Source organism: Pseudopodoces humilis, chromosome 1 (assembly GCF_049639895.1).
Source record: "Pseudopodoces humilis isolate 2021_Gansu_Grassland_sample_001 chromosome 1, ASM4963989v1, whole genome shotgun sequence".
Taxonomy (NCBI): domain Eukaryota; kingdom Metazoa; phylum Chordata; class Aves; order Passeriformes; family Paridae; genus Pseudopodoces; species Pseudopodoces humilis.
This window is the reverse complement of record NC_142200.1, coordinates 63532252-63558364: the sequence shown is the minus strand read 5'-3', so window position 1 is coordinate 63558364 and position 26113 is coordinate 63532252. Positions and strand designations below refer to the sequence as shown.

The following is a 26113-nucleotide window of genomic DNA, read 5'->3' as shown; positions in this document are numbered from 1 at the left end:
AAGCTGTCTAACTATGGAAGGAGCTGCAAAAAAGGCAAGAGTGGTAACTTTCTATATAATAATAATTCCTGGTTTTGTCTTTAAACTGCAGCCTTGGCAATGACACGACCCTTTGCATTGGATAACAAGAAAGCTCCACCTCCCTTCCAAGATCCTTCTGTCACCCTGCATAAAACCTGTAGGAGAGACAGGTTTTGAAGCACCTTCCCATTTTTAGGGAAAGGGGCTAAGGAGCCACGGATATTTCATTAAAATGTCAAAAGATTTGTCAGCAACACCTGAAATGTCTAAAGAAGATGACAGACCCAAGTGGGACAATAAGTTCCAGTATATTTTAAGCTGTATCGGATTTGCCGTTGGCCTGGGGAACGTGTGGCGATTTCCATACTTGTGTCAGACACATGGAGGCGGTAAGATTGGAATGGGACTTTGCCAAAATACTGAACTGCAATTCTCATACAACTATACTAACTTCTGATGGGCATAGAAATTACATCATTTGTATCAGTTATATCCCTTTTTAAAAAACACTAATTGTCACTGATGTTTTGCACTGGTTAATTAGCTCTTTCTGTAGAAGCATATTTAATTATAAGATGATACGTTTGCTTAGGAAGACCAGACTGATGCTGACCAGACTGATGATAGAACAAATCTTGTTGAAGTTTTTATACTGCTACCACAGTCCCAATGGAAGCAGGAAACTGAATCTGCAGTTGGCTACCTTAAGGAGAAATGAGAAATCCTGGGGAGGCCTGAGGGAACTGGCCCCTAGACAAATGGCCACTGAATTTCCCTTTGGGTTGGTGAGTGAGTCATTCCCCTCTTTTGATACTCTTAGGAGCTACCTCATCATCTGGAATTGCCCCTGCACAAAACTAAATGGTGCTGTTGGTTGTCTGTGAGGCTGCTGAAAATGCTCAGCTGGTGCAGCAGCAACAGGAGCCTGCCAGGTGTCATGGACAGCTGCCTAAGCCTGTGCCTGGGCATCAGTTCCACAAAGAATTGCTGTAGAAGCAGACAATTTGGTAAATACAAATGGATCTGGAAAGAGTACTTGGTAACTCACCATTCACAGAAGCTTTTGAAATCTGCCACAGTAAGCTGTCTAAAGAAGAGTGAGTAAATTGTTTCAGACCCATATTATTTGTTATCTTTCAATTAATTGGAGAAACCAAAAATTCACACCTGGAGAAACCATCAAATGACAGAAAATATTGTCACAACCAAGTTTGTTTTACTGAGGTGTCTGTATTACTTGATGAACTATATATATTTCAATCAGCCAAGGAGACAAGAACGAATGTAGCCTGTAATGTAAGGTGTTTCAGAGAGAAGTAACCATTTAGGGACTATGGTAAGTGGCTCAATGAATGAGCTATAGCAGGCTGTATCAAGAGAATGAACCTTAGAAGATGTAAGCAGAACACTAGGAAGTAGGTAGAGATATTGCTGCCTATAGTAAGACAACTTCTGAATCTCTGACTTTTTCTGAAAATTCACTTTTCAAAGTCAACTTAAAAAATTAGACAAAATGCAGAGAAGCCCCAGCAATTTTTCAAGGGTTAGAAAGCTTCTGGGACAAGAAACAACTTAAGAATTCAATCTATTTTGGTCTTGAAGTTGAAAATTAAAGAGTTTGTTTATCATAGCCTATAAACAAAAAAATGGAAATTATTTTGCTGGCAAGGAGCTTTTTAAGGCTGAATATGCAACAGCTGAGAGTTGCAGTTACACAAATAGAAATAAGACAAGAAGCAGTAGGTTAGATTCCTCCCAGGACACTTGATGGTTTCCATTATTTATTTTAAAAATGTGACACCCAGTGAAACTCCTGCAGAAAAGTACCCTCACTGGGTAGCTAGGAAGCCAGGAGCACACACTGTTTGTGTTTGTCCATGGGAATTATTGGGAAAAAACCCTGTCAATTCAGTTAACGATATTGGCATTAATGAGATACAATGAACATCTTTAGAGAGACATCCCCATAGCAGATATGGCATGAGACCTGCAAGGAAAAGATTCTTATGGATCAGGAACTGTAGGTCAAATCCTCTACAGCATCTCAGGTGGCCTTTCTATCTTGGAAAGCAAGGGAAAAAGCATTCAGGATTAACAAATAACATAATAAAGCAAACATAATATGATGTTTTTGTAATGTAGTGAATGATTAACATAAAGTGCTCAGTGGAAAATTTGAAAATTCCAGGCAGGGCCATAGCAAGATGCAGGTCCTCCACACATTTCATTGCATAGAGAAGATTTTGCAGCCACCAGCTTCAAGAAGCTGCACAAAGTTTTTGCAAAATTGGGATTAAGATGAAATATTGTTCTACTGGCCATAAAAAGGCTCTCACACTTTCCTGTGAAACACCAGTTGTTGCTTCTCTGTGCCCAGCTGTGGCCAGAGGTTCAACATCTTCAGATTCCAGCCTCACTTCAGAAGACAGCAATGCTCATCTGCTCCTGAGGTTTGATCTCTCTCCCTCCATCTTCCCTTCTGGGGTCCCCTGCATCCCTACCCTCATCTCCCCAAGAGAAGCATGAGACTGACTGCAAGGAGGTCACTAATCTTATGGAGTTAACCATGCTCAGAAAGTCTGCTTGCTTTTGCATCCAGCTCCAGAACTCCACTATTTCCCACAGGAACTTCTATGGACAAAAAAGACAGGGGTACAACAGGTTCAAACAGAGTAAAAACAGGAAAATGCTGCAAGGGCTGAGTTGCTCTGTTGCTCCTTGAGTAGTAATGCTGCCAGTGAAAAACCAGCTTAAAATAGCCACCACACTCAGTAATGGCAAACAGCTACTTTGCATCACCACCAACAGTGGCACAAGGCAGTGGTGAATTAAGGTCAATGTATGGATGTGCAGCCTGTGTTTGGTCACTTGACTTCAATAAAGGGCTCCAAGAGCTCAATAGCAGGATGGACACTGTAAGAGTGCGCTGTGCGGTTTGTAAATAACTTATCCTAGAAAGCTGGTATTGGAAAAGTTGAGTGAGTTATGATGACCACTGAGAAGACAGAGCTCTTGCATTTACATCTGTGTGTAAGGTTGCTGTATTTTTCTTCTGTTAATTTAAAGCAGTGATGTGGTTTGGACTTGCATTTTCAAAAGCAAACAACTCAGATGCAAAAGCCCAGTAGATTTTCAGGGATACTGGAGCATGAATTCTGCACGTGTGCATGTGAAAATGTGCAAATGGGAGAGACCAGCAGCACTGTGTTTAACTGGGAGCCCTGAGAGGTGCCATGGCTTTCTGCCTGCAGCCACAATCACAAGCATGGAGAAACCAGGTATGGATGTGGCATGGACATGCTTGAAGGCTGAATGGCTTCTGGAGTAGTCTTACAGCTGGTTCAGGCAATATGCTCGTTTCTGCATCTTTTCAAAAACAAGAGATGAAAACAAGTGCTTGTACACTTCTCATGTCAGCTGTTCCCGTCAGACCTCCGGCCCTGATTCATCCCACATTAGCGTTACTCAGTAACTCATATCTAATATAATATCAGTTGTGCTGACATTTATCACCTGCTGCCGTTACTGATTATTTGGATTTATTGCCTGAGTTAAGTTAGTTATTTACTTTTCATGACTAATGGGTATGAAGGTTGTTTGGCATAGTTGGTGGAGACAAACACAAATGTACCCAGGCAACTGGGATTGAAAAGAAGTCTCTAAGTAGCCCAGTATAGAGTTTGTCACTTAAAATGGAGACACTAACAAGTGATGCATCTGTATGTGTACACACGGAGTCATCTGAGTATACTTAAGGAAACCAACCCAGTTCTAGCTAGAACTGAGTGCAGTGGTTTACTTTTGATTATAGCTAGTGTATATATATACATGCTTGCTAAACCCATGAGTATTCAAAATATGTATAGTGCCTGAGCCTAAAAAATGACTGAAAAATATCTTTAATATAAAATACAGTTTCCTTCTAGGAAAATAAATACACATGAATACTACAGTCATGCTATAAAGGGAGAACTGTTTACTTCTGGGACAACCATTTATAGACTTTCATAACTCATGGCCTACTTGACCTTTTACTCAAATTTGAACTACAGTGTGCTGTGAAATGCCTGGTTCACTGTGACCTCAAAAGAAAACAAAATGTAAGAGGAACAAATTGCACAACTGGAAAATACTATTTAAAAAAAACCAAACCAAACCAAACTAAAATCCTTAAAACAAACAAAAACCAGTAGCAACAAGAAAAAAACAAAACCAACCCAAACAAGCATAGCATGTTGGGAAGAGCAGAACTGTTCACTCTCTGGCAGAAAAATTGGGTCACAGCAAGTAACAAAATTCATTTTCTTGTTTGTTGCCATGCCTTGCTTAAACCCTTGGTGAAAAGCTGTGACATGCAGAGTCAATTCTTTCATAATTTGTTATATTTGATTGCCCTTTACAGCTCAGGTTGATGTATGCTTGTATTTGAAAACTGCCTGCTTGCACCCTTCACATTTCACAGGGAAGTTCACCAAGCTTATTTTATGAGTTATATGTGGGTGTTACCCATCTTCATGTGAAATGGCCATTGTCCCTTTGGTTTTTTGGGCATGGCCTTAGCTCCACCACTTGTTACTCAAGGACATATAGTCATTTAAGTGGGAAGTTGAACCCTGCCAAGTTTCAGTCAGTAAGATGTGTAATGTGGCCTGCAAGGCAGTGTCGGTGCCATCATATGGGTGCTGCACAAATACAGTCCTTAGAGTAGCCCATACCTTTCATCTGGATTGAAGCAAGTGCAGAAGACATAAAAGATGCCATGAAGTGCTATTTTCTAGAGAGAGGCCTGAGTGTGATTACGTTACTTTTCTTCCTATCTGATGTCTTGATGTGATTCCTTGCTGTGTTGACTATACCACACTGCTTAGCTGAACTGCCATGGTGAGAGTTGGGACAGGTCTGAAAATCCCCTTTCAATAGCTAATATCTTCTTCTCTGTATCTGAACAAGTAGTTCCCACCTATTGCATAACATTGCATAACTTATCACAGGTAATTAAATTCTTAGTCTTTTGGAAAAGTGCACCCATTGCCATTTCTCCTGTGCACCAACAGAATGGATGAAGTGGATCTCCAAATGCTTGCTGCATTTTATCACATTGAGATGTGCTTTCTGAATTTTTCAGACTCTACAGATGCATTTCCTTCAAAATCACTATTTTTCCACTTTCCAGGTAATTTCAGTCATTATCATAATTATTTTTTCTACTCTTAAATCTCTACTTGAAGGAAAAGTATTATTCATGTTCTGGCCTTCCAAATGCTGTTGTGTCTTTAAATCAACATTTCAAGTCACTAGCTTTTCTTCTGCTAGTTGATCCACAGGCACTGGTGAGATGCAAAATTGAACACATGGATCAGTCCTTCTAAGTTTTTCTCCACCATTTAGGAAGTCTTAGTATCCCAGTATCAAGCAAACCTACTGGGTCTTCTTCTCTGCTCCTCACTGTGGCGCATCAATTTCTGCTAGTCTTTGGTACACGTAGATTAGGAGGTTGCCTGGCTGATACTTCAAACTGCTTTACACTTCCCCTAGTCTGGTCTGTTGGTCCCTCTTTCCAAGTGACAAACTCCATTTGGTTGTTTCACTCTGCTCTGCTGGTTGCTAAGAACCAACTTTTGACTACACTCCTTCAGGAGGATCCAGGTCTCTGTGTCCTGTGGAGCACTGGCGGCTCTCCCCAGGCTGCCTAGCACTTCATGCACTTCCCAGCCAGACTGTCATGTGCAGGTGCTGTAGCAAAGGTTGTGCTCATCCAGTGTCATTTCGCTGGATATGGTCAGGCAGTTGCTATTCTGACCTGACTTGCCCGTGCATTGCAATGGAGGGGTCAGGTTTTAAAAAGCCTCTGTGTACCACGAGTGCACCTGCTCCTTTCTTTCCTACTGCTATGGCTGTGGAGCTGCCTCCACTACACTAGTTCTTCAGCAATCTTGTTACACACTGGTGTTCCTTGTCACTTGGGACTCCCTTGTTAATGACACCAGCTTACAGGTAGTGCAGTAGTTGCAGCTGTTGATAGCCTGATTTGAAAAAGCTCTTGCAGGCCTTCCATGGCTTCTCATGTGCACAGAGATTGTTCCATGGCTTTGTGATATCCTTGTGCAGGATTCCTTCCAAAAGAACTTTTGACTCTTGTAAGTTTTGAAGAGTTTGGGTTTTTTTTTTTCCTTTGACCTCCTTTTAGTACCGCATGTATCTACTTGCAGGATGGATGCTTTATGAATCTTCAGTGTCTTTCTGACAGAAGGAATGTTGTAGACTAAAACTTTCCTAAGTCACACCCCAGGGATGCAACTAAATCACACTTTGGCAATACTTTTGATTTTTATGGGCATTTCTCCAGGCTTTTAAAGTATTAAAAAATGTTTCAACCAGTATAATTTTCCTTTTTCACTTTTTGAGAGGAAAAAACTACTAAACATTTTTTTTTTTCTTTAGTAGAATGTGCAGATAGCAGATAATTTATTACTTGTGCTTTATGATTTTTTCTGCTAAAGTTTCCTTTTCCCATGCCCCATGGAAGCCAAAAGTTTTGCTGTGCCTGTGCTAAACATCGTATGGGTTCTGCTGGGGTTTTGCTATGCCTGTGTTTGAATGGTCTGGTTTGTGATACTTGCTGTGTCTTGAATTTTCTGCTTGCTTTCTCCATGGTTAGATTTCTCATGGCATTTTTAAAAAAAGGTACTTATATTTGGCCTTCTGGCACATCCTCCTTTATCTATTAATCAGAGCCCTCGACTATACAGTGTTAGAGGGTCCCTACTCACTATTCTGTAACTGATAGCTTACTGTCAATGTTTTTCCATGCTTTTCTACAGGCAGGGGATTTTATTGTGGAAAAGAGTAAGCTTCAACAGGCTGTCTGTTCTTTTCCTCTTTCTGTTTTGCCTAAAAGTATTGTAATGCAAAGGAATGAATAACTAAAAACTTATTTTACACTACAAGCCATTTACTTGAATTATGTTTGAGAAAGATTAGCTTCATAAACTATTTCTTGTTAACCCATTCTTTTGCCATATTTTCGTAGTTGCAGATTGATTATTTTATATCATTCTCATGGAAAACCAGTATTCTTTTTCCAATTGTGACATTATGTTTTGCCATGCTGTAAATATGCCTGAAGATACACACAAGCCAGCACAAAGTAAACATGCTTTTATCAGCAGAATGTCTAAACATGCTCTGCTGCCAGTGGTTCAACTAGCAAACAGAAAAGGGGAGAGAGATAACAGTTTGCACTAATTATTACGCAGTTATTTCCCAGGAGATATGATACGGGAGATAGGCTGGTCTCTTATGGAGTGCTCTGCTAGTGAGGGCTCAGCATGGATGGCAGAGAGACAGCTGCTGCCCAGAGCTGGTGGAGGGCCAGGCAGATGGATGAAGGAGTAGAGCGCTCCACACTGCAGTGCTCTGGTCACTTGCCTCAATGTTTTGCTCTTCCCAGGAGACAGCCCAAGGCATCAGACTGTCAGAAGGGCTGGGCTGGCACCCTCAGATGTGCTGTGGGAGAGGGATACTGCAGCAGGTGTGAAACAGACCACAGGACTGAGCATGGCAAGAGATTACTTCTGGAAGGAACCTCAAACTGAAGATTTATCATACTGGGAACTAACTGTGAGGTTCCTTTTTCAAATCTGCTTCTCAGTTAAAAACATTTTAAGAATAGAGATCTTAAGGTGAGACGTTTATTTCCAAGTTCGGCAGTTTACAAACAGTTCTTTGCTGCGAAGAGCTCTGTGATTTTTGTTCCTATGCATACCTTGATAAAAAGCTAAACCATCCAACGGCACACCTTCTCTGGGTGTCGTATGTATTTATTGCAGCGCCTAGCAAGAGGTAGCAAAGTTACTGCAATACAACACTAGCTCAAGAGATTAGATTTTATCTGCCCAGCCTTTTTAAACAGCCAGTGATTGCAGAACCCAGGCGCCATTCCAGGTGGAGACCAGAAATCCTCATGCATTCCCCCCACCTCTCTCTCAGGGTCTAAGACAGAGCATAAAGAAAATTTCCAGAGCTGTGAGAGCAGAGCTGAGCAGATCCAGATATGAGGTCTGGAGGCAAAGCAGAAATGGTAGAAAAAGGCACAGGTTTATTGACAAAGCTATGAGGAGCACAGAAGCTGTTCACATTTGTAGGAGGATTGGGAGGTGGCTGAGGCAGGACTCCTGTCTTTGTTTCCCTGGGGAAAAGAGACTTTGTGGTCACAGTGGTTGTTGGTCATGGCAATAAGCATCAATATATTTCAATTTAATTGGACATTTGGGCAGGTGGTACAAACATACTGATGAAACTTCTTGTTTCATCATTCAGTTCATACTGATGAGCTCTCAAAAATCAGCATAGGTGAAAAAAGGAGGGAGACCCAAATGTGTGTCCCTTCTGAGGGAGGGTGGAGGAAGTTAGGCATTACACACAGTTTAGCAGGAATTATCAAGGCTTCCTACAGGCAACCAACAGGACACGCTGCTTCTGGCCCAAGGGAGATGTTGTGAGGAAAATGGAAAAGATGTAAAGGATACAAACTGAGAAGAAATGAAGTTTCATGGCTCACACGTCTCAGAGAACTTTCAGTTGCTTTCAGTTTTTCATTAGAGCTTTTGTGGTCTGAGCAGAGCTTCATGCAATAAAATAGCCTGATTTCTTGGGGGTATGCAGCACAAAATCCTGCTATTTCAGTGCAGGATGGAGGAGCACAGGTCTGAAAGCTTTAAGAAAAGAAACGAGGTAATGCACTGAAGGGAAAACATGGTATAGGGGACAGTCAAACCCTTGTGCTTTACCAGAAGAGGGACAAAAGAAGATGCTTAAAAGAAAGGGAAACGGATGAAATCATGAGGCTACATACAATGGGCTGTAGCAATGCCTGAGAGAAGTGACCTGCAGCACTAAAGCATCCCAGTCCCTCCTCCTCCATCTTCACTACCAAAATTGCCAGCAACAGATATTACTTGGTAGGCGTCCCTAGCAATGATCCCTCTCTCAACACATCCTACAAGGACTTCACTAGGCTCATAAAGCAGATTAATTATAAACCAGTAATTTCAGTGAGATGCAGATAAACATGTGGTTTAATCACACTTAAATGTCTTTTCAGGGGCTTTCCTCATCCCATACTTCATCGCTCTTCTCTTCGAAGGAATCCCACTGTTACATCTCGAGCTGGCCCTAGGGCAGTGCCTGAGGAAAGGCAGCATCAGAGCCTGGAACACCATTTCTCCTTACCTTGGAGGCGTTGGTACATCTCTTCAGTCCCAGCTCAAGGAACTGCAGACAGCTCCCACCCAGCACTCACTTCCTACAGACCTGAGCCTGGTGCTTTTAAGGATATAAAAAGAAATCAGTGTTAGGATTCAAAAGAAATATTTTGCAGCGAGGGTGGTGAGATATTGAGGGGTGGTTTCCCTGGAAACATTCAAGGCCATGTTGGATGGGCTTCTGAGCAGCCTGGTCTAGTTGAAATGTCCCTGTCTATGGCAGGGGCACGGCACTAGATGACCTTTTAATGTCCCTTTCAACCCAAAACATTCTGTGATTTTGGAATTCTGTATCGCTCTCATCAGGCATTACTCCAGGCACATTTTAGGAGCCTGAAATGCAAACCTAATAACTTTTGTTGTGGGGAGCATATTGAACATGGGCTCTGCTATTTAATTCTTCCCCATTCCAACCATACCCTGGTGCTCAACAAGAGCTGCCTGTCCACAATGCTTCTTGCTACTCCCTCACAGCCCCTCCAGGACCCAGTCTTCTCTGTCCATGAATAGTCAGACTCAAGGAAGCACAGAAAGACAGGAAATCAAGGATCCTGGTACCTCCCAATGAGTCCAAAGCACATGGGAAGGCTCCCCTCCACAAGAGGGTGGAGCTACTTAAGGGGATTTATCAACACAGCTGGGCAGGAGGGACAGTCCATATGGTAGTGTGCATCAGACTGGTGTGCAGTCCTGTACTGCCTGTTCCTTTCCATTTATTGAACATATGAAAAAACACATCAGGTGCCCTGTGTATGTTGTTAGGCTGCAAAAAGTGATCCAGAATAGCCACCATGAGGAGGTTAAGGCACTGACTCTACTGGGTACTTGAGATAACACCCTTGTGCCTACAGAGCAAGGGGAATCTCCCGGATGCTTCAGCCAGCCCTGCTGGACCATGACCTGCTTTAAGCAGGTGCCTGAAATGGGCTTGGCACCGACAGCCCTGCCTGTGGGCCTGCATGGGAGAAGAAAGGGTGGGTAGGAGGAGTCATCAGAGGGCAACAAGGAAGAAATAGCAAGCAGCAGGTTGTGCTTCCAGATAAACCCATCTCCTACAATCAGGCACACTCATACTCCCTTTGCAAAAACACAAGCAAGCAGAAACTGTAGTGTTGATTTTCTTCCCTCCTCATCACAGGAGTAAAACAATTACTAATTTAGGGTATACATGAATGGTTTGGGACAAGAGTCGCCTTGTGCAGCTACAGCACACTATAAAACTTTGGTCTCCTTTGCTCTCTGCTATTAAAGTTGTCCTGTATTATAGAAAACAATGAATTACATACTAGAGCAAAGATTTTAGCCCTAACCTGTTGTGTAAGTAGAGAGCCTCAGCATTCCTGGAGCAGGGCTGTTGATCTGGGGGATTGTGCACAAGTGTTTGGCTACTGAAGACACAAATGCCCATCTTTTGTGGGAAAATCTCAGGATGAGCCTGGGGGTTGAAGAAAATATTGAAAAAATAGGAAATGCAAGCTTCTTAGAGCTAGTGCTGTGACTGACTAATAACTTTTTCCAAAGCTTTTCTGAAGTGAGACCTTGTGCTTTCTGCAGGAGTTGGCTCATGGATGGTGTCAGTTCTGGTGAGCTTATACTACAATACTGTTTTAACTTGGGTGATGTGGTATTTCATAAACTCCTTCCAAGAACCTCTTCCTTGGAGTGTTTGTCCTCTAAATAGAAACAGAACAGGTAAGTACACCTTCATGACCACTGCTAGCACAAGAAGGATCAGAAACATCAGATTCTGGGCTAATCAAGAAACCACACTTTATTTGGCCCTGAGTTGTGCACAAGTCCTGGTTTGATTTCCTTTTAAAAAGGTACAAGAGTCATACTAGCCTACTCAAATTCATCATCCTCACAGAAACAATAGCCAGAAAGTCCACAAGTCCTTTTGCTTGACTTTAGAATGGGAAACAAAATAAAGAACAAGTCCTGTTACCCATTACAAAACTAAAGAGAGACAGTGTACATAAGCAGGATAAGGAAGAATATGCTCAGATTTTTAAAACTACTTTTCAGCTTCCTTTTTTTCTCAGAGCATGAGAGAAAACAAGTTCCAGGGTACAGCAAGAAATATCACCTGAGTAAAAGACTAAGAAAAAAGACAAAACATAGCAGAATTAAACTTTCTTTTGGAGGCCTTAGGACTGTTCTAAAGTAGAAAGACAAATAGACACCACAGGTTGTGGTGTACACCATGTTCCCAGTTCCCTTTTCTTCAGGCACAGAGCCTAGCTAGGTAATGCCCACTCCCTTGCATGTGAATGCCTGAAGTTCCTGTTCACAGAAGTCCTGGAAACTCACACCAAAGAGGTCAGTGCCTGGGTCTTGCACCACTGCAGGGCCATGACATAGCCAGGGAAGCCTGGACTTAGATGTATCCGCAGGTGCCTGAAGTTTGTTATGGCTCCATCAACTTGTAGCTATTCAGCAAAATAAATTCATTTTCACTACAATTAGTTTAGATTTTACCTTACTCTGAGTACAACACTGTTTCTAATTAGGAAGTTATCCCCTGTATAAAATGCTGGTGAAGGTCTCACATAAGTCACATAGTCTCAGCCTGCTGTGAGTGTTTGTCTTGCTGCACATTACAGAATGCAGAAAGTCCATCTCTGTATTCGATTTTGCAGCCCACAATTTATTCTAACACTTGCCACTTTTTTTTTCAGGGTTCAATGAAGAATGTTATGAGAGCACCGCAGTAAATTATTTTTGGTACAGGAAAACTTTGAACATAACACCTGATATTGCTGAGAGTGGCACGTTACAGTGGTGGCTCATTTTGTGCTTAGCAGCTTGCTGGGCAATTGTCTATCTCTGCACCATCCGAGGAATTGAAACCACAGGGAAGGTATGGAAGGGGTAGAGATGTGATTATCCCACAGTTTGAAATCTTGCCCTCCAGACACTGAGTTTTTACCACACTGGCACCATTCAGTGTGCTCCTTGTCCAACAAACCGAGAACAGCAGTACAAGTGGTTTAAAATTATGCTTCTCTTCCATTGCAAACACTTCTGCCCTACAAGCCTTCCCTCACACAGTTTTAAGAGCCATTTTGTTACAAATATATTCTGCAGAAGTACACCCTGCTTATCTGAAAGATGGCCATACTCATCTGTAGCTGTATGACCTAATATCATTATGATTGTATATTGAAATAATTTAAATAGGATTTAGTGAACTTATTGACAGTAACTGTCTGTCTTCTGACCTCCTTACTTTAGGCAATTTATGTAACAGCAATATTTCCATATCTGGTCCTGACTATATTCCTTATTCAAGGACTCACTCTACCAGGAGCTACTGAAGGTCTGATTTACCTTTTCACCCCTAATGTAAGTATTAGTAATATTTTTCCTTTTACTCCCCCTCAGATTTCACACTGTATACCCATTTTCCAACAACTCCTGTTTTAGATGTCTATCCAAGAGCTCAGCAATGCTCTTTTTCTGAGATGAAGTGATTCAAGTGTTTTAATATATTTTCACAAGAAAAGAAGCAGCAAAGAATTTAACAGTTCAATAGTAAGCATATCAGAAAACACTGGAAATTTAAGTTTAAGAATGTTATGGGTACCTCAGTCTTGAATGTGTAAGTGAAACTGATGTAAAGTATATGAGAAAGATGGGATTTCCCTGTCACTACTATAGAATTTACACAGCTTTAATATTTTAAGAATTCCCAAAAAGAACGACTGAGGAATTACACTGTAAAGTGATATTTTTGGAAGATTGAAAGTAATTTTCTCCTGCCCCTGTTTCTTCGTAGCATTTCTCTCCTCCCCCATATCTCTTCCTAAAAGAGAGAACTGCTGGAGAACAGCCCCTCTCCCATTTTTCTAAACTTCTCATATGGACAGGAGTTCCAGATCCCTCCACATTCTGGCCATTTCAGAAGCACCTTTTCTACACTGTCCTTGCCAGCATTCTGAAATGCAAAGTCAAACTGTCTCTCTAAGTGGTTGCTATCCACTGGAGGCTCCTCACAACTCTGCCTTCATGCAAAAAACTCCATGGAGTGATGAGTGTAGAGGAGGAAAAGCAGCACTCACTGACACATTCTCAAGCATCTGCTGCCTCCACACCCGCAGCAGTGTTTCAAACTCAGGAGCACTGGGTCTTTCCTTTCTTTGCCTTTGCCTTTGCCCTTGCCCTGCCTTCAACAAGAACACAGACATTAAGAAAAACATAAGCCCGAAGCTCAGAGATACTTTATATCCCAGGCTGGAAAGGGACAGGAGCAAGAGCAAGAGAAAGCTCAGATGAAACACCAGTTTATCCCTCCTTCTACAAGCCCAGTCGCACAGACACCCATCTAAATGCAGTCAGAGTTCAAGGACAAGCTCGGTTTTTACAGAAGATCAGGACACACACTTACATTTTCGAAGGGTCCAGAGAGGACTGCAAGAGATTGGTGCAATGTCTTAGAGAAGAAAGCAGCTTAGACAACACCAACAAAACACACCTTGGCCTGTCATCACTTGGTCTCAGCTGGGCTGTGAGGTTTCTCTGGAAGAGCTCAGGTATTTTTGGGATTTAGTTTGCAATGATCCTGAACTGAATGCAGAAAACTAGATTTGTGTGTACTCACAAAGTCTGGAGATATTGCAGTGCTGAGAAGGAGCAGATCATCATAAGAGAGCTGGATGGATTTGTACACTGGCAACAGAAGTCAGAATGAAAATCCACCTGCAACCACCAGTTTGAGGAAGAAGATCCTGGGGACACCCTTGGAAAGTAATCTGAAGATGGTTTTAGTGATGTTCTTATCTACAAATGTGGAAAAGCTGATGCAACAGCCTGGTAAGTGATAGCTGCTGTCGGTGTTGCCATTGCACAGAAAGTTAGTGTAAGACAGATGGCTTTGTTAAACTAACCTACCAATTGCTACACAGGGTTGTGCCACTTCAAGGACTTCAAACGGAGAGTAAAAACACAGCTTCAACATTACCCTTCTCTCTCTGTGTCCCCTTACCCCACAACTGCAGTACCAGTATTGCCTTTGCTGTTAGGCTATTCCCACCCCCAGTGGGAGCAAACACCAGTTTTTCTTTTACAGTTCTCCACAAGGACGCCCCAAAGTGAGTTGTACAGGAGGGCTGTTAGGTGTTGTGGCAGTTTTACTTCGTCACCCAGGCCACAGCACTTTACAAAACTGTAAAGCATATTTCTTAAATGTGTGCTATTTTCTTCTTCTTTTCCTGTCTTTTTGCAGAAAAAGTTTTAGCAAAATAAAGTAAGAATTAAATCATCCACTGTCTGTTTCAGCTTCTTTTATAATAAATAAAATCAACCTTCTTGACATTCTTCCCTGATTGGAGGCAATATTTTCCAACTTCTTTCCAACTTTGCAGGGCTGCTACATCCATTATCTCATAACTGTGACACTTCAGTGTTGTTTTTGAAAGTCTATTAAAGTAATACCTAGCACAAAAAGTCTCATCTTACCCAGTTTCAACATCATAATCACCCAACTAAATTTTATTATTTTTCTAAACCACAATTTTTAAAGTTTATTCACTTTCCAAATTTATTCGCTTTGCAAGTTTGTATTTTAGTTCTTGTTAATAAATACCACAAATAATAAAAGCATGCATATGGATTTTAATTATGCAAGGCTGTGTTTTTATTTTCATGGAAAAATACATAATCAGCTTTTGCCATCTGACAGACTTTCTACCCTAAATTTCCAAGCAAATATTGACTACTTCTCTTCATTCACTTTCAGACATAGAGAAGTCTGATGATTCACTCACCTTCTTGAAATTCTTGGCTACTTGGAAAATGAAGCTGCCAAGAAAACAAAAAAGTACCCTGCAGTGACACCCAAGGGGAAAGCAGATGTTGTGCAACAATGAAGCCACACAGTAGCTGGAACAGATTTTTGGAAAGGTTTTTGGAAAAATAAATAACCAGAGGTAGCAGAAACAATATTCCATCATGCATCAGCAACAGTCTGCATGGTTCAGCTTCAGGGGACACCTCTGTCACCTAAGAAATACAAATGTCTCCTTCTTCAGTCTCTTTCACATTTGAAAGAGCTTAGAGATGAACTGAACAATTCCAAGAACTTGGCTGGGCAACTGTTGCCTGTGCCCAGAACTCAGCAGCTATTTAACAAGCAATGAGAATGGCCAAAAAAAAAAAAAAAATTAAAGGTAGCACAGGCCCCAAATCCTCTACTCACAAAACCATTAGCTGTTTTTACACCAAAATCAAACATCACACATCTTTCCTCCCTACTCCCCTGTTCATTCATTAACACTGATTGTATATCTTCATCCACATGTTTCTGGCATCAGCACATTTTTTCTTCTGAAGATATGCTTATAAAACTGTATGGCATATAAATATAAAATAACACTTTCAATAACTTGCTGAAGATCAGATAATGACATTGCCATGGCATGCTTGCCTACCCATTATCTTTTCAAGTCTGGGGGTTGATTAGTACCTTTTGGAGTCAAAAAATGCACTGCACCTAGTACCAGCCTAAACTATCTCCAGACTCATTTGCCAAAGTTCCCAGTCAGAAAGCCAGACTTTTAGGAGTTGCATCTGTCAGCACCAACAACTGACCTGGCAGCACTTAATCAAAGTGTGAAGGCCACAGAGCCATGTGAGTGCCAAGTTTCTGCATTGCAACAGCACCTGCACAAGGTCCTGCCAGTGAGCACTCTGGCCTTTGAGGGCTTGACTATCATCTTTCAAAATAAACCTCTAGAAGGGTGTTTGCCTTTGCTGCAGCATTTCAGCCAGCAAGGTTCCACCAATCTGCTCTGTGTTGCGTTGTACTAAAGGCGGTACCAGTCTGCTGTGGCCAAAGCACCGGCCTCCCTGTAGAGAGAGCACCTGCAGTAATGGCATTGCCTGAATCCACCCACACTGAGGTGGACCCATTACCCTTGCCCTTCAAGCTCAGACCAGCTTCAGAGAAACCAAAAATGCTATGCAGGGTCTTTTGGCATACTTACCTCTCACTCCTACATATGTTCCCAGTCAAGGACTTGGATCACTAGCACAGGTACACAGACACAAAACACACAAGTTGTCCTGCCTGACTGGGATACAGATCTGACTCAGACTGTTGTAAAATTAAGTGAAATAGTCCACAGCCCCAGCATTACTTTTGAACTATCTGGCTTTTAAAACATTCTTAGCAAAACATTCTTCTATTCCCCCTCCTTGATCATGGGTCAGAAAGCAATTCACATGGTTTGGTGTAACAGACCACTTTGTAGTTTCTGCAGGAAAGTAATGTTTACTGATCACTTTTACATTTTGCACATTACTTAGGTTTTATCTCTTCCTTTTATATGGGTTTCAATGTCAAGATTCCTTAGTGCAGCTATTTTAAACTGCTTAACATTCTCTGTAATTCACCAATCATTGCTTTTTAATTTACCTTCCTGTATCACATTGCCCTGAAACAGAAAAATTCAAATTTCATTGTCAGTTTCTCCTATTTCTTTATATTTCCTATGCTGACCTTCTATCTTTCATTGCTGTTTTCACAGCACTTTGAATTGCAGATGCTGTTTTTAATAACTGTTCTCTTCTTGTCTGCTTGTACTTTTAGTTGCTTCTACTAAATTATTTTGAAGCAAATTTGAAAAGCTACAGAATCACTTTTCATCTTAAAACAATGAATTTTTAATATGAATTATATATATATATAAATATATAAAATATATAAATATATATAAATATATAAAATTATATTTTATATTAATTTGATATATATTATGAATTATAAGCAAATGTATTTGTTTATATAGTTTTAGGAGACAACATTCTTTAACTGCAGGTTAAGTATGTGAATATAAAATAAAAAAGAAAGTAATTGAGGAAAAATGTATTTTCCCTATTGTGTTCCTAGTGTCTATCATTTAGAACCACATTTTTATCATCAGATAGATGAAGTGCACAATAAAGAAGATTCTATAATTGTTGCACACATTTAAATAACCTCAACGATACTCTTGACAACACCTGTTTTACTGACCTGTTTAGTACCTATTCCCATTTTCATAGTATTTAGATGGCAACACAGATCAAAATTTCAGAAGTGAAATAACAGATGAGCAGTAAGAACTGCAAGAGAAAAAGAAATTTTAATTTAAGCCCAATATGTACATTTCTTCCAACTATTTCAGCTGAACACTTTGAAAAATCCCCGTGTATGGCTTGATGCAGCTACACAGATTTTCTTCTCTCTCTCTTTGGCTTTTGGAGGGCTTATTGCATTTGCGAGCTACAATCCAACAAAGTGAGTAGAACTACAACCTTTATTAGCTGGCTGAATTCTTGCTGCATTTTGTGCACTTTCTTAAAGTTTTCAAAATGCTTTCCTTGATTCTTCTAGAAGATCTTTAGGAAATTATCTGTCTTTCTAAAAGACCCAGTAGATTTTCTAACAGAAGGGGAAGGGGAGGGAGGGAAGAAATTTAAAAAAAAAAGTTTGCAGAAATAATTCAATCACAGATAAAAAACCCTGCCTTTTTAATTGCTTCACTTGTTTGAATGCTATCTCTAGAAATGATTGTGAGAAGGATGCTGTGACAGTAGCAATTGTGAACAGCATGACATCACTCTACGCTTCCATCCCAGTCTTTTCTGTTTTGGGGTTTAAAGCAACCACAGCCTACTGGGACTGCTTGGACAGGTGAGAAAGCTGTGTTCCCAAAATTATACTGTGGTTTCTGTGCCTAAGTAGATAATGTGAGAATGTGCTATTTGAAAGATGTATTTAGAGAATTTATTTTCACTAGAAGGGAAAAGCATCTGTATGGAGAAGTTTAACATATGGGACTGAGTCAAGGATGATAATTTTTAAGAAGCATGACAAATTATAGAACAACCCATTTCAAGTAGTGCATCAAGGTTTGCACCTTACTCTCAGGCTAGCATTAGAAGTAGTAAAAATCCCCACCTTTTTCTATTTCACAAGAAATTTATTTCACTAAATTGTTAAACACAAGTAGTGGGAACAATCAGGAGACCTGATAAAACTAAAATATTTTAGAGACCACATCTGTAAAAAGTACTGAGATTTTGTCTGAGACAACATTAAATAGTCTGAATATTTTCTACTATTTTATATATAAGCTGTCAATTGATATTGTCCTTTATATTGTAAATAGCAGCACAGACAGTAAACACAACGTTGGAGTAGCATCTGAATACAAAGAATAGCATTTCCAGACACATCATCTGCGAACTTTTAAACTAAAGTTTAAATATGTTGGCTTCTCTGGCAGGAACATTATCAGTATCATCAATGAATTTGATCTTCCAGAAGAAAGCATCATGCGACAGAACTATACATCCTGGATTAGTTTTTTGAATTCATCATATCCAGAAAAAATTGCTGGACTCAAACTGAAAAGCTGTGATCTTCAAGAATTTCTTGATCAGGTATACCATAACTGCTTTCAACAAGTAATCCTTAAACAAAGTTATGTAGAAGGATTGGTATTTCCCTTTTTCGTGTAAGTACACATGCATGCAATGATATATTACATGTAAGCAGGCAACAAATCAATCTTTCAACATTTGAAAAAACAACGCTGCTGTAGGGTAGCCTGAATGTATAGCTGTGTTATGACAAACAAAACTACACATTATTATCACAAAACTAATCTTCCAGGGTCTTCCCACCAGAAGTCTACAAGAGACACTATATTCAGTCCTAGATCAGTTTATAGAAGTAAGTATAATGGGGGAACACATCTAGATGAAGGATTATAGGAAAAGGATGCTGAATGGGAATTTCCTAAATCTGTATTTAGGAAAGTATCAAAAAAATGTATTACAAAGTACACTGTTCACCACCAAAATACATAATGAACCTCTTCCTCTCCTTATTTTCCAGCCCTCCTAAAACATTTCCCTTACCACTAAACATAGATGTTTCTTCTCTGTTTTCTTGTCCTACCTCATTCCCCTTGCTCCAGGTATCCTGACTGGCACAGTCAGTGTGTGCTAATGCATGGCAGGCCCAACATACAATAATGGTAAAGTAGGCTATTTTACTCATGTGATGGAGAAGTCCAAGGACAACATTCCAGCCCTGGTACAAGTCAGTTTCTTTCATCTCACTTCTGACAGCACCCATTTCTGATTTACAGTTTGAAATATTTTACTTCCAAATTATAGCAACACTAGCATTTTTCAATGCTTAGATTTAAATATCCTTGTCCTTGGGAGGCAAAATCAAAAGAAATTTGGTTGAAATTGGCTTTTTCCCCTATTAGTATTTTCTGCCTTGGCCATTATAGGGGGTTTTGTGATCAATGATTCACCAGTTCTCTTGTAAGAGTGGTAATCATATCCTTATTTACACCTTTCTTCCCAGAAGTTACTACATCATAGATTTTTAAAAAGCACATTTAAGAAGGTATTAGCAAAACAAATTGCTACTACAATTATAGCTCTCCAGTCTGCTTTACTCTGAACCCATCTCACTGTGCAGGCTAAAATTCTGCTCCATGATTGTCTGGATATCTCTAGTAGAATACTTAAAATATTAACTCACAACTGCCCATTTTCTCAACTGCTGGCTGCAACAGAGGCTGACCAGCAACCTTGACTCCAGAGAAGGACAGCAGTGTGTTATAATTACTTTATGCACAAGAAGTGACATTGTAATGTATATCTTTATCTATCTGTTTGTGAATTCTGCAGAGTGTCTCAGGAACTGGCTTGGCTTTCATCGTTTTCACTCAAGCTATCATCCTCATGCCAGGCTCCCAAGCCTGGGCCATCCTGTTTTTCATAATGCTGTTCAGCTTGGGCCTTTCTTCGATGTTTGGAAACATTGAGGGTGTCTTCACTCCTCTTCTGGAGCTTCAAATTATACCTAAATCAGCACCTAAAGAGCTATTATCTGGTAAGGTATTTGCTTTGTTCAAAGAAGGTGGCTTACTTACAAAGGCACGAACTACTAACTGCTTAATTAACATCACAGAGAAATTAATAATTTGTAGTATTAATTTAGCTGAATCTCACAGCGTAAGTAAGGGCAGTGGATTGTGTTTGCAGAAGATAAGCAGAAAGATGAGGTAGCAGTTATGGCAGAAGCTCCCAGGTGACAACATTATACTGCCTTTGCCAGTTTTTTCTTAGTTTGCAAGTTAAGCTGTTCCAGTCTGAGAAAGCTTGTTAAATTGCTATTCCTGGAGTCAAGTTCACTTTGAGCTGTTACAGTCATCAGTAAGAGCCTTGTCTTCCCTTAAACCTTTGGCACCGATACAAATCACTTTAAGGCACCCAGTGACATCAGCTGGTCTGCCATAACCACCTGCACTTGAAATTACTGCTATAAGAGAGGTAATTCACCCCTATTTTACCCAGGTTTGTGCTGCTACAGATTGTTTCACATTTACTGTGAACATGTCAATTACCACTTGAAAAATGAGGAATGAAGGTGTGTGATCTTGTTCTGGCACCAAAACTGGAATATTTTCAACCAGAGACGGTTACCGAACAAAGCCTGCTCCTTAAGAACCAGATTCAAAGAGAGCCTAAGATATCCTAATGTGAAATTAGTCCAGAAAAATCTATGGCAGTTGCAAGTAATGGATTAGTATTTCTGCAATGTGCCCTTTTAAATTCTTATGGGAAATATTGCTTTCATGCCTTTTGCAGTCTTCCTGCAGCATCTAAATTGTATCCCTAATTTTACAATTTTTTGTGTAGACAATATTATTTTTAAATTGATTTTCCAATTGTGAACTTCACAAAAAAAAAAAAAAATGAAGTCTGGAGCCATCATTTTACAGAATTGAATCAAAGGCCATCTCAGAGTTAGAAGCAATTAGCAACACATTAGAAAGACATACAAACTGATTTGTTGCCCATGTCTGTGTCCAGCAATACCTTTATTCCCTCTTTTCCTTCCCACTTTTTCTGCCAATTATCTCAAATCTAAATCTTGGCTAAAGGGGAACTGACTGTACAGAACCATGCTGAAACCCAAATGATACATGCTGGAATATAAGGGACACACATATTTGTAGCTCTGGGCTCTTTGAGGAAATGGAGGCAGAAATCCAGGGAGTCCTTACACTACCAAGGTGCCACCTGCCCATGATTTAAGCATATGGCTGCATGGAAATGAGGCACTTCAGACTCACTACAGCAGTCAAAAATTAACACTGGGTCACAACACAACCCAGGCTGTCTGATGGAAGTAAGTATGAACAACTGAAGGATGCTGTGAGTCACATGAATGCATCCCTCCTGCAACAGTGGTGCTCTTGGCCAACACACAGGGGAAAACTGAGTTTGGGAAGTGGTATTAGCTCCCTTAAGGTGAAAACAGCTTGTATTAACACCATAGAGGGAGAGAAAATAAAAAATATTGTAAGAAGCAATTATGAACAAAAATAAACCTACCAAGTTCAGTAACAAAGATATCTTTTTTTCTTCAGGTATAATATGTCTAATTAGCTTCCTCATTGCTCTGTGTTTTACACTGGGTTCAGGGAGTTACTGGATTGACATTTTTGACAGATATACAGGATCAGTACCTCTTCTAGTCATTGCTTTCTTTGAAGTGATTGGAGTTGTGTACATCTATAAAATTAAAAGGTATGTTGCAAAGAGATGGATTTTTTTTCGTGTAAGACATAAATGCAGCTCAAGTTGCAGTAAATTTGGCCCTGGCCTGATTTGATTTGGTGCTGATTAAATGAGACTTCTTCCTAGAATGCTCTGTTTGTTCCCTTGGCAATTTTGTCTTTTCATTTTAAATATCTGAATAGTTTACAGAACTGCTGCAATTTTATCATCATTTATTTATGCTTAGAAACCTTACACTAGGTGCTCAGGTAATTAAACTGACTGTGTAAATTGGTCATTTCATCTCTGGTATGGATCAATAAAGACCTACTTGAATGATATTATTATTTATTCAAGTGAGTAATAAGTTATTAAAGAATGGTGTGGAATAGAAAAGATTTATAGTGCTGTACTCTGTGTCTCCAACTTACAGGAAAATATAAAAAAGGGAAACTGTTACCACTCTAGAAATGACATCATCATAAACATGCCTTCTTTTACAAGGTTCAGTGAAGATGTGGAAAGGATGACTGGACGAGAACTCAATTTCTACTGGCAGATCACATGGAGGTTTATTAGCCCTCTGCTTCTCCTAATTGTCTTCATGGCCTTTGTTACTCTTCAGATGCAGAAGCCGCCAAGCTACACAGCATGGAACCCTAAATATGTATGCTCTCAAATATTTTCAGAACTTCTAATAAAAGGAAGAATTATCTATTTTCTTCCCTTACCAGATCCTTTAAGATCATTGTTATCTACTGCTCACCCACTGAATACAGCCTGAAGTGATGTAGTGCTCAGAATGAGAAGACTTCAGTGTGCAAACAGGTTACACATACTAAAATGTGTCTCTTCCTGAGGTGTCCTGCTTATTCCATGCTCCATCTTTATTATAGATGTGTCTAATGCTCAGAAGTGTTGAAGTGAAACGTCACAGACATTCCAGGGGATTCAGATATAGAACAAATGCCTGAGCAAAGCTTTAGAGCTGCACAACTAATGTCAGGGATTAAGGCACTTCTCAGTGAGAACTATCAGTATCACTGGGGTCCTGGTGAATATATGAATATGTACTTTTGAAAGGCAGACAGGGAGGCAGTGGTCTGAGAACAGTGTTGGTTAATTCAGCAACAAAGACATGTCCACGCTGAGAACATTTGATCTGGATGTCACTGTCTCACGTCAACTGCAGTTTCTTTGACCCTCTCAAATACACCCTGTGTAGGGGCTTGAAGATCAATTCTGGCCTTAAACTATATGAGAATTACACAGCAGCAGTGCCTCCTCCAAATGCCATCAATGCTATCATCCCAAATAAAACTTATAACCACAGACTTGCAGAAATTGCTTTATCATCATTCCCTCAAAATCTCTGATATACATCCTTCCTATTTAACAAAGAACACTCTCAGTAATTGCTGAAACCAGGTAAGCTTTGAATACAACAAAAATGAACAGTTTAACCAATGGAGGGTGAAGGTTTGCCAACACTTTGGGCACTTCCCATATCCCTAGGAATGTGTCACAATTCCAGTTACACGTCTTTGAAACTGTAAAACATTTACAGCTGTCTCTAGACCCACATGAAGGGTTTGCAGAGGACACAGCCACTGAATGCTACTGTAGACAGAGAAAAACTTTCACTATCCTTACTAAAGCAGTGTAAGAAAATAAAAATAGAAATCATAGCAAAATCTGTGTGTACCTACAAATGATTTCTTTTGCTTGCTCTTTTATCTCCACAGGAAGGCTTCCCCATGAAAGAGGAGAAAGTTTATCCACCTTGGGTACAGGCCATTTGTGTGCTGTTGGCTGCCCTTCCTTGCGTGTGCGTGCCTCTGGTAGCGCTCTTCCACCTAGTCAAGCAAAAGCGCAGGAACAAGGACCCAAGCTTTGTACCACCAGAAGTCTTCTCCTGTCAGGGGGCTAACAGCAACTTTTCTCATCCAAAAGAATAAATATCCACTGTACCAGTCTGTAAACAAAAATAAGACAGCCTTTTTTAGACAATATTAGCTGTCATTTGGTATCATCCGACCAACCTTGTATATACAGCAATCACTACACTCTGTAAACAGTGCTGTTGTGTTTCCTTTAATTTCAACCAATTCCACAGCTTCATGTATGTCTCCAGCCAGAATTTAAACTCGGAAAGCCTGTTAAGTATTGCTGCTGGCTTCTGTATTTCTTCACTTTTACAAAAACTGGTCTGTTCCTAAGGATCAGCAACATAAATTGGAACACAAGCACCTACAGTATCATCCACTACTGTGGCCTCCTGCTCTGAGAGATGCAGAATGGGAGGTCTCTAAGAATAAGGACTGCTGTTTTCCACTACTATCTGATTTGTGTAAATCCCTATACACACTTCAACAGGAATCATTTTGTGGTTTTTTTCATATTCTCAAGCACTGCAAGGAGCAAAGATAAAGCATCAGCAGATAAAAGAATACAGGTTAAGTAAATTTGACCAATTAATTCTGCACAAATCTCTTATCTTAGCAAATTCCAGAATTTATTGTAGTGGAAAATAATGTTAAAAAAAAAAAGAAGTCCCCATTTTTTCCCCTTTATTTCTCATACTGAACACAATAGCTGAATAGCATAAGAATAATGCAGAGGTAGAGCAGCCTTTCAGTGAGCTGCAACCTTACAGGACATAACAATGAAATTAATCTTTACTGAAAACCAGGATTTCCTGTACTTGGCTGCAGATCTTGGCCACTCTGTAGTGCTGGGAGATGAGGATTCCTCTTGTCAAGACACTTGAGGAACCAGCAGTCTCTGAAAAAATATGGGGAAAGTATGTGAGGATAAGGTATGACAATGTCTTCAGGCTGAGTAATTGAGTCAAGGAAGAGAAAGGATTAAGGTTATAAAATTGTACATACATAAATAAGAATTTTTAACTAATTATAGCATCCATTTTATATTCACATTTCTGGCTACAGACAGATAAATGTTCATTAAAATACTGTAGGCAACTATAGGAAGCTTAAATAGTCCGAGTTCTGCTCCTAAACAAAAATACATCCAACTAATACAGACAGAAGCTGAGAAAATAATTAAACTAGATTTAAAAGACTTTCAAGTCTATAAATCCATCTTGAGTCACTGTCATGGTATCCAGACTCGACTTTTGAGCTGTCCCTTCCATTCACTACAAGGGAGACTTTATGGATCACCGGACATGCAGTTCAGCCCAGGACAGGACTCTGAGGAAGAACAATTTTCAGCTCCAGTAACTACAAATGATGTCTGGGAAACACAAGCTGAGGTTACTGTTTAGCTCAAGTAGGCATGTAGAAAAATGTGTTGAGTAACTCCTGCATGAACACTGCTTTTCAGTTGTCAGTGCACTTCTGATGTTACCTCTACCAAAATTCCTGTGTCAAAACTGTAGCCTTATTCCAATAAACTTAGAGCTTCAAGTTCTCCTTCTTATTCATGAAGAAGATGATGATATCCTACAGGTACGTTTTTTCCTGAACAGCTCGACTGTGTTACTTGAGGGAACATGTGTATGCAAACACCTTCTGTTCATTCTTTTTCCAATCTTTTATCTCCATATTCCATCAGATCTTTCCTCGAATATGCTGCCGTGAACTCATAACGTTCTGACAGGAAAGACTTTCCTAGAAGTGCCTAGGCTGCAAGAACCACCTGGGTTCTTTGGGAGTATATCAGTAAAAGACACAAACACAGCCATGGTGATGTTTAGCCTTAACCAGAATCAACAGCCCTAAAACAAGGAGATCAATTGCCTATTAAAGGAAGAAGCCTCAGAAGGAGTCTTGGAACAGCACAATAAATAAGGACACATCCAAATTATCATAATACAAAAATCAGAAAACAGATGCAGAAAGAAAAGCACAATCCTTCTGGAACACAGGCAGTTTTGTAGGACATTGTGAAATTTGATACCTACCTCAAACTGAGATTTTCAGTCTCTATTTCCTTCCCAAAAGGAAACAGTGGGGAGAGTAGAATGTGCCTGATGGATGTATCCAAGATACTGATCTCCCTTAAAGGGGCTTCTGTCAAATTCCTTCCTTACAGCTCTGCAGACATACTAAAAACAATGTTCAGTCCTATTTCTCCCCTTCCCCGTTTAAACCCTCCAGCAAACTCAACTTCCTGAGTGGTTTGCAACACTTGCAGCACAGGTTGCGCAGGGAGTTAAGTTAAACCACTTCAGTGGTTTAGCTCTCAATCCCTCTACTTACCTTCTCTTAAATACTGAGACCTTAACCTTC

General features: G+C 40.1%; 1 protein-coding gene across 2 annotated transcripts; it reads left to right on the top strand.

Moving 5' to 3' along the window:
- Window positions 1–222: 222 nt before the first annotated feature.
- Window positions 223–25288, top strand: LOC102108126 (sodium-dependent neutral amino acid transporter B(0)AT3). 2 transcript variants are annotated; one of them, XM_005517359.2, is made up of 12 exons: window positions 223–410; window positions 9125–9265; window positions 10839–10976; window positions 11963–12144; window positions 12519–12629; window positions 17450–17562; window positions 17830–17958; window positions 18554–18710; window positions 19980–20184; window positions 21728–21887; window positions 22362–22524; window positions 23603–25288. In XM_005517359.2, the coding sequence occupies exons 1-12, from the start codon at window positions 254–256 to the stop codon at window positions 23813–23815; spliced, it is 1869 nt and encodes a 622-aa protein (XP_005517416.2). In that variant the 5' UTR covers window positions 223–253; the 3' UTR covers window positions 23816–25288. The 2 variants fall into 2 exon arrangements, with proteins under 2 accessions (XP_005517416.2, XP_087917556.1); XM_088061430.1 differs by lacking the exon at window positions 23603–25288 and having other exon boundaries at window positions 22291–22501.
- The last annotated feature ends 825 nt before the right edge of the window (window positions 25289–26113 follow it).

Excerpts from the sequence above, each read along its gene's own strand:
- LOC102108126 (XM_005517359.2), top strand. The coding sequence starts at position 254 with ATGTCAAAAGATTTGTCAGCAACACCTGAAATGTCTAAAGAAGATGAC. Across the intron at positions 21,888-22,361 it reads TACATCTATAAAATTAAAAG|GTTCAGTGAAGATGTGGAAA; the intron begins GTATGTTGCAAA and ends TTCTTTTACAAG. Across the intron at positions 22,525-23,602 it reads CAGCATGGAACCCTAAATAT|GAAGGCTTCCCCATGAAAGA; the intron begins GTATGCTCTCAA and ends TTATCTCCACAG.